This window comes from Glycine soja, chromosome 13, assembly GCF_004193775.1.
Source record: "Glycine soja cultivar W05 chromosome 13, ASM419377v2, whole genome shotgun sequence".
Taxonomy (NCBI): domain Eukaryota; kingdom Viridiplantae; phylum Streptophyta; class Magnoliopsida; order Fabales; family Fabaceae; genus Glycine; species Glycine soja.
Window position 1 is genome coordinate 29,586,808 of NC_041014.1, and position 7,777 is coordinate 29,594,584.

Below are 7,777 nucleotides of genomic sequence, written 5' to 3' on the forward strand. Positions count from 1 at the left end.
TATTTTTTATTTTTTAGAGATTATTTATAAAAATATTATAATTAGTAACAAGAATATTATAAAGGAGTGTGGAGAGATATTTATGCTGTAACTTTCAAGATTGAATGAAGTTGATCACTATTTTATTCAGTTGCTTTCACCCTTGTATTTGAAAACTTTCCTCTCTCTCAGCTTTTGCAGGCTTAGCATTCCTCAATGCTTTCATGGACAAAAAGATTATCTTGCTTCGAAGGACTTCCAAAGGTAGAAAAAGATTATCCCATTAAAGAAACATCCTAATCTAAGTTTAATTCAACGCTTTCATGGACAAAACTACCTCAAGGCTGAAAAAAAAATGTTGTTCCCCCCTCCAACTAGGCACATGATCTGGCAAAACTGTGGGACTAATCAAAAATCACATGATCAATGTATGTAAAGACTAATTGGGGCAAATTATTTTGGATAATATTAATAATCTTCATGCTGCTCATCCAGGAAATTGTACCTTTCCACAACTTTTTGCACTGCACCACTTTCCATGTATAACAATCTGTAAATGTAATTCAGTTCATTGTTGAAGGTTTTAATGGTTGTAGCAGCAACCAAATGGAATTCGATCCTCTGAGCTCTTCAAACTTTATTACTAGTGAAAGATGCATTTATCTTTAGATTTTTCATAGAACTAGTTCATGTTATCACACGGGACAAATTAAGTGTGGGGAGTAATATTATTTTATTATTTTTGGAAAATTAAAAATAATAAATAAATATTTTTTATATAAATTAATACGACATTACAAAATACATTTATTTTAATTTCCCACGGTCAAACATGTACACTTATGACTTATTACCACAAATTGTAGTTATTTTTCCGAATTTCCTTTGCACCAATTTTGCTTCTTCACAATGTAAATGATTTATTTGGAAGTAAAGGGAAAATTAAAAAAAAATATAAAGAAAAAATCAGAATAAAAAAAACATAATGTTATATAGGCTAAAAATAGAATTGTGGTCTCATTTATATTTTTTATATGAATTTTGTCCCTTAAAAAATCACTTTAATATGATAATGTCTCTATTAGATTAAATTGAACTTTTTTTATCAGCTTTTGATTCAAGCAACAATAATTTCGACTGAGATTATATTTCTCATAATTTGGCTGACTAAATTGACTTTCATAAAATAATCATCTATCAGGTATTAATAAGTTGATTGTGTTTGTGTGATAATTTAACTGAAGGATCAATTTAGTCTAACAAGTTCTTTTAAGGGTTTAAAGTAAAACTTTTACACTTAAGGATCAAATTTAAACAAAAAATATAAATAAAGAACCAAAATTTTATTTTATATGTCATTGTAGCATGATCAGGCTAGTTAAGTGGAAGAAATGAGAAGAGTTACAATATATTTGTGTTTAATGACTTTTATATATTTTTTAAAATAATAAGAGAGTGAATAAATAAATTTTTCATTTAATTATTTTACTTTTCTTATTTCCACATTCTTATAAAAGTAACTACAACGAATATTATTACGTTGATATACTTATATATATCTTTGTAAATAATATATTTGTAATTAGTAATACATAGAATATACTCTATTTAAGATAATATTTAAATAGATAATATATAATGACCATGAAGATAATATATTGTGTATTTAAATTAATTTAATATTTAAATAGGCAATTTATAATGACCGTAAAAACTATAACATTTGTTTGTTTGCTTATGACATCTCTAATGGCAGAGAGCTCATCAAATTCAGGGAAGGGACAAAATGTGGTTGAAGACAACAAAGCGGTAAATGAAATTCTATTTAAAGATGAGTTGCAGCTAGAGTTCATAATGAGCGTGGGCATTGTGAAAGACTTTGAGTTGAGCATGCCATATATGACAAAACTGAGCAATTACAAGTGGAACCTATGCTTGCCCGTGCAAGGGTTCGAAGACATCCTCTTAGAGTTCTTTAAAGAAGGTGAAGATATTAGATAGGCAATTTCAGTGACCGTGTATGACAAAGGTTGCCATGAGTTTGATATGATGCTCAAGAAAATGGGTAAAGGATTCCAACCATTACTATGTGCCAAACCTGAGGGTGGTTCATTTTCTGCGACCAACAGTGCTTGAGGGAAAATGATCTCATCGCCTTGCGCACCTTTCGCCATGCAAAAACTGACATGTTATCCTTAGTTGTTACTTTCAAAAGAATGAGGTAAGAAATGGGAAGAATATAATAAACCTATATGATTCTTTTCCAGTTAGTTAATTTGCCATTTTGTGTATGCATGGCTCTTAATAATTATAATAGCAAGCTAAATTGCACCAGAGATTGTTGCAAAAATAGCAGTACGAATAAGATAACGGAAATATGATTGGTTACTTGATAGGAATGGACCTAGTGAGACCCAAATAGGTACTTTAAATACTAAATAACTTAGGTGTTATCCTTTTTATATTATTCAGTTTTATTTTATATTTGCTAAAATAATAGATTATGACAAGTGTATATCATCCATCAGGGTTATTATATAATGTAAGATTCGCACTCTATTGAGATATCAATGAAAAATATATATGTTTATCTTTTAGCTTTTCTTTGTAGTTCTAATGGTATAGATAGAATGGTCTCCTTGAGCCTATCATTACTAAATTTTCACAGCAGCCACCTATTAGTGTGTTAATGGGTCAAAGTCAAATCACAAATTCTTGCCTTTTGTGTTAACTAGTATAGTAACCCGTGGGCAAGAATATTATAATCTACTAGCCAAATTTTTTTGTTTGAAACTGTCATTCATTACTGAATACCTTTACAACAGCAACCATGATATCCAGAACAGCATAATCAGGCATGCATACTTTGCTTTCACAGTAATTCCTCAGTACCTGTCAACTTGGCATATTCGTTCTCATCTATGGTCCCTTTCTTCAATTTCTTCAATAAGCGGTATTCCTGCATCAACTCTTCCTCGTCTTCCATTGTCTGCTGAGCACGTCTCTGTCGGGCTGTTTTCTTCCGCGTGGCAGTGGGTGCAATTGGGGTTTTCTTCGGTTTTTGAGGTTTTGGCTCTCTCTCTTTGGCTTCTTTCTTTGCTTGCAGGTTCTTCTTCCTTTGTTTCTCCCGTGATTTATCCCTATATTATTGAAGTTAAGCCATCAGCATGGGTTTCTAAGAGAGAAAGGAAGAGTAAAGAAAATATGAATCCAGGACACTCATATTAAAGTCAATTGTAAATCTTACAAGACAAGAAAGTAAATTCCATCATTCTATGATCGTAAAAGGGGAATTGGATAGCATTGGAACAATTGATTCTTATTAGATGTACAGCCATTCATGAGTTTTAACCTATCAGATTGACTTTTTGGGAACGAAGGTTCCTGACATGGTATTAGAGACTCTTGACTAAGTGTACAGGACAGAGAGTTTGACATATTCTATCTCCATTCTTCAAATTAAAAAAGATAAATTTTAGCACAAGGTAAGGTGGCCCAGCCCTTTGCTTAAAGCCCAAAAGGCTCCTATGGCATGTTAGACATTATATTCAATTATTTATATCATTCATAAGCTTTTGGGGAGAAATGGTTCTTGACAATGCTTTTACCCAAGAACTAGAAAAGTTAAGCTATGAAAATGTTTTTACCTGTACTTAATGTCCACCAAATTGATATCTTCAACTGGCTCAAATCCATCCGTGGAAAGTGAGTGGTGTTTTACCTCCGGCATTGAAGGAAGTTGTAATAAGCCAAATCCCGTAGCCAATTTACCAATTTCAAGTTCTTTCCACCTGCAAGAGTGAGATAATTAGTTTGATAATGATGATGTTTCATTATAAAATGAAAGCAACATTAAAAATGACTCACCTAAAAATATAGGAACAGTGATGCTCTTTATAAGCACGGATGTAAGAAACAAAAGCCTTAATTCCCTTTTCCATGACATCACGATCTTTTTTTGCGGCAGAACGAATCTTAAGCAAGTTTAATCAATAGTGTTGTTATCGGAAAATTGGAAAATGGTAAATCATATACAATTTGCAGTTTGATAAATATAGGACTGGTAAGCATGTTTACTCAAACAAGCAATAAAAAAAAATTCCAAGAGTGAATGAACAAAATCAGCATTAGCCTAGGTGGCAATCTGGGCTTCATATCATGTTGTATCAGGGAATTTATTTCCACTAACTATTTAGTTGACTCTATTAGAAGTCAGAAAAAAGGATTAACTAGTTCATATATCTAATGAGTATCACTAACCATTAACCAGCATGCAAAGGATCTTTCTACTGTGTTAATACAAATATTATGACAAAATAAAAAATTAAGATTATAAAGGCCTAGAGCAAACCTGAGGAACAACATCGGTAGCATCATCAGAACATATTCTCTCTTGAAGGGGAACTCTTCTTATACGCAGGAATTCTACATAAGATTCCTCCTACACATTTGTATAGATTACATTACAATAAAATTGACACTTGAAAAGAATACTGCATGGAATATCAAAAGCATTACAGCATTAATATACTTTGACCAAACCTTTGGTAATAAGAAGACAACAGCATGACCTTGTTTACCCAGCCGAGCAGTTCGACCTACTCTATGTATGAAAACGTTTGGATCTTGAGGAGGATCATACTGCACAAGAAAAAACATTTTAACCACACTGTATGGTCTATTTTAGCAGCCAAGGGAGAGAGAGAGAGAACCAAAAAAGATGAAATGCAATAGTCAATAGACAGTATCATATACAAGGTCACAGAAGCACAGAGCTACCTGCACTATACAATCTACACCCGGTATGTCAAGTCCACGTGCAGCAACATCTGTACATAGAAGAATTCCATTTGAAAGGGTTGTAAATGAAGCTAGTGCTTTCTCCCTGGCAGACTATATGACAAAATAAATAAATAATCATGTATGTAAACAGTAAGACACTGACAAAATAATGGGAAAAAAGAAAAACAATGCTGATTAATAGAATATTATGCTTCAATATTGAAAAATGCTAACATCCAAAACTATACCTGCTTCATCTTCCCATGTAGGGGAATCAAGGAGAAGCCTTTCAAAACAGAAAGACAAGGAAGGACAGCTCCCCAATAATCAACGCATGCACAAGTCATGAAATATCTGCATTAGAGTCAAAATGATGTTGAGTAAGATAAATTATATCTGATAAATTACTCTTCTACTGCACAAATCACATCATTAATTATCAATGTGTATCTCACATTATAATTTTTTTTGAGCGATTCTTAATAAGGATATCTAGTAGCTGTGATGGCTTCTTATCTTCCTCGCATTCCAAGTACTGCAAACTCAAAAGTATGAGAGGATGAATATATAAGCAAAGGATAAACATAATTGTGTATCTATTAGCAGTACATGAAACCTATTATATGGATTCCAGTAAGACTGTAAGACAGAGAACCACAGGTAAATTACCAAACAATATTGAAATGATTCTGCTACTAAGATGAGAAAATGAAATCATTGGATAGCAAAGTTACATTTAAACTACAGCATTAGGGCATGCCTCATAAGTTTTACCTCAATGTGAAGTCCTGAAGGTGTTTTGGAAGATTCTGGTTGTTTTGATGATGCGGGACCCTTTTCTGATTTTGTTTCTGCTCGAACTTCAACCCTCACAGGGTTCCTCAATCCTGCCTTAGCAAGCTCTTCAATAGCCTCAGTTTGAGTAGCAGAGAACAGACCAGTTCTCCGAAGCTTAGGCAAGAGAGATATAATAGAAGTTATCTGCTTCTGGAATCCCATATCTAAGAGTCTATCAGCCTCATCCAAAATCAAAATCTGTAAGAATAATCATAATAATGTCAACTTGCTAAATTAGTGTGTGTGTGTGGGGGGAAGGGGGGGGGGGGGGGGGGGGGGGGTAATACACCAAATCAAATAATCCAAAGAGTAAAAAAATTTCCAAAAGATCAGAACTTCACAACAGCATGAAGTCATTAACCCATGTTCCTCTGCTAATGCGTACATAGAATAGAAGACCAGGGATCTTGAAGCAGGACGCAACAACATCAACTAAATATTATTTTGTCAACAAGACCAAAGAAATCTTCATGTCCTATGTATATAAACAATGTCAAATCATACATGAAAATGAAGCATGAAACACATACCTCAAGGTTTTTAAGATCCAAAACATCCATCCGATTCATTATGTCATATAGCCGTCCGGGCGTGCCAATCAATATGTTTGCTCCTTCCTCCTCTATTTTCTTTATGTCTGTTTTTACTTCTGCTCCACCAACGAGGAGCATGGACTTAACATTCATCAATGTTGAAATGAAGGACTGTGCAACATGATATATTTGAGTTGATAGCTCCCTTGTAGGGGATATAATTATTCCTAGCACCTACAACAAGTGTACACATAATAATGATTATACTAATTGCTTATTAGATTATTTATTGCTATTAACCTAATTATATCCAAGCTCAACAAAATAAACTGGAACTAACTAAAACACAAGTATTCCGCGATGCACGTATTCTTAAATTCCAATATCACGCTACCTTGTGAGGCTTGGGATGAGAAGAGGAGCGACGTAGAATCTCGACGAGAGGAACGACAAAAGCTAGGGTTTTGCCGGAACCGGTGGCGGCGTCGACGGCGACGTCCTTGAAACTGCAGAGCAAGGGAATGGTGGCGGCTTGGACGGGGGTGCAGAAGTCGAAGCCGGAGTGTGATAGGGCTTGGAGAACCGGTTCAGAGAGTGGCGGATTCAGGTCGGAAAAACGCACGCTCGTTAACGCTTTGTCGGGGAACTCGGAATCCATGGCGGCGCCGCCGTTCAATGTGTTCGTTGCCTTTATGCAATTTCCTTCCTTTGTTGTACCTGTACCTTCTCTCTGGGTGGGTTTATTTCATGGGTTAATGAAAAAAAATCAAAATAACAACGAAAAAAATCAAAAAGCAACTTTCTTTTACTACTAAACCCCTAAATTAATCCTCAAAATTATATGGGTTGAGCATTTTAGTACCTAAGATTTAAAAAACCCTTTGTTAGTCCCTGATTTTGCAAAAAGTCATTCTTTTTATCCTTTTCAGCTATAATTTTCACTGTCATTTTACACCAAAAAGACTAAAGTAAATGACGTTTTGTAAAGAGACAGAATAACGAAGAGTTTTTAAAATTTCAGAGACAAAAATGGTAGAATGACTAATTTGGAAATTTACTTGTTTGTTCAGATTTAGAGTGCTAAAGCCCCCCCAAAAAAAATACAGATTATATTCAGTATTTATGAATTATGTCAATGACCATAGACAGCTAAAAAATAATACTAATGGATGGAACTCTACTAGCAAGAAACCAAAGAAATAAGTGTGACATGATGGAGCCAACCTGAAACCAAAGTGTGGTATCGTTTACTTGCCACTTCGTAAAATCTACAAGCACCGAAATAAATATGAAAAAAAAACTTCAGTCAGAACTTTATAACTGCCATATCCTTACAAAGTATTCATATTTTAAAGCTAGTAAATTGTGATGTAAGAACCAATGATCCCACCAAGGTTGGCCAAGTGGTGGTGGGGTTTATGTAGTTTAAATTACCGTGGATGAGCGGGTCGATTCACTCCGCGTAAGGCCCGCTCGCATAAGTTCGTATTGGCAATGGACCGGATCAGTCTCTCTCGCTTTTTACGCGGACCAAATAAATTGGTCTGCCGTCGTCCTGTGGACCTCGCGGGTCAAACGGGTCTGTCCGCAGACATAATTTTAAAAGAATTTCAATTTTAATAAATAAAGTCTCAATAATTAGTCAA

General features: G+C 34.3%; 1 protein-coding gene across 3 annotated transcripts; it reads right to left on the reverse strand.

The window, feature by feature from the left end:
• Positions 1-1,700: 1,700 nt before the first annotated feature.
• Positions 1,701-7,437, reverse strand: LOC114382574 (DEAD-box ATP-dependent RNA helicase 18-like). Of its 3 annotated transcripts, XM_028342093.1 has the most exons (13): positions 7,356-7,437; positions 6,526-6,861; positions 6,129-6,365; positions 5,536-5,796; positions 5,217-5,296; positions 5,010-5,115; positions 4,759-4,872; positions 4,522-4,620; positions 4,331-4,420; positions 3,847-3,953; positions 3,627-3,770; positions 2,872-3,119; positions 1,701-2,143 (listed from the first exon to the last, which is right to left on the reverse strand). In XM_028342093.1, exons 2-13 carry the CDS (start codon positions 6,787-6,789, stop codon positions 1,896-1,898), a joined length of 1,998 nt encoding a protein of 665 aa, XP_028197894.1. In that variant the 5' UTR covers positions 6,790-6,861; positions 7,356-7,437; the 3' UTR covers positions 1,701-1,895. The 3 variants fall into 3 exon arrangements, with proteins under 3 accessions (XP_028197894.1, XP_028197895.1, XP_028197896.1); XM_028342094.1 differs by lacking the exon at positions 7,356-7,437 and having other exon boundaries at positions 1,912-2,160; positions 6,526-7,009; XM_028342095.1 differs by lacking the exons at positions 1,701-2,143; positions 7,356-7,437 and having other exon boundaries at positions 2,545-3,119; positions 6,526-7,000.
• Positions 7,438-7,777: the final 340 nt, after the last annotated feature.

Bases quoted from the DNA above. Each gene is read 5' to 3' on its own strand.
- LOC114382574 (XM_028342093.1), bottom strand. From the start codon at position 6,789: ATGGATTCCGAGTTCCCCGACAAAGCGTTAACGAGCGTGCGTTTTTCC. The intron at 5,116-5,216 runs GTGAGATACACA...ACTCTAATGCAG, and splicing joins CGCTCAAAAAAAATTATAAT to ATATTTCATGACTTGTGCAT. The intron at 2,144-2,871 runs GTACTGAGGAAT...GCATGGCGAAAG, and splicing joins CGAATATGCCAAGTTGACAG to GTGCGCAAGGCGATGAGATC.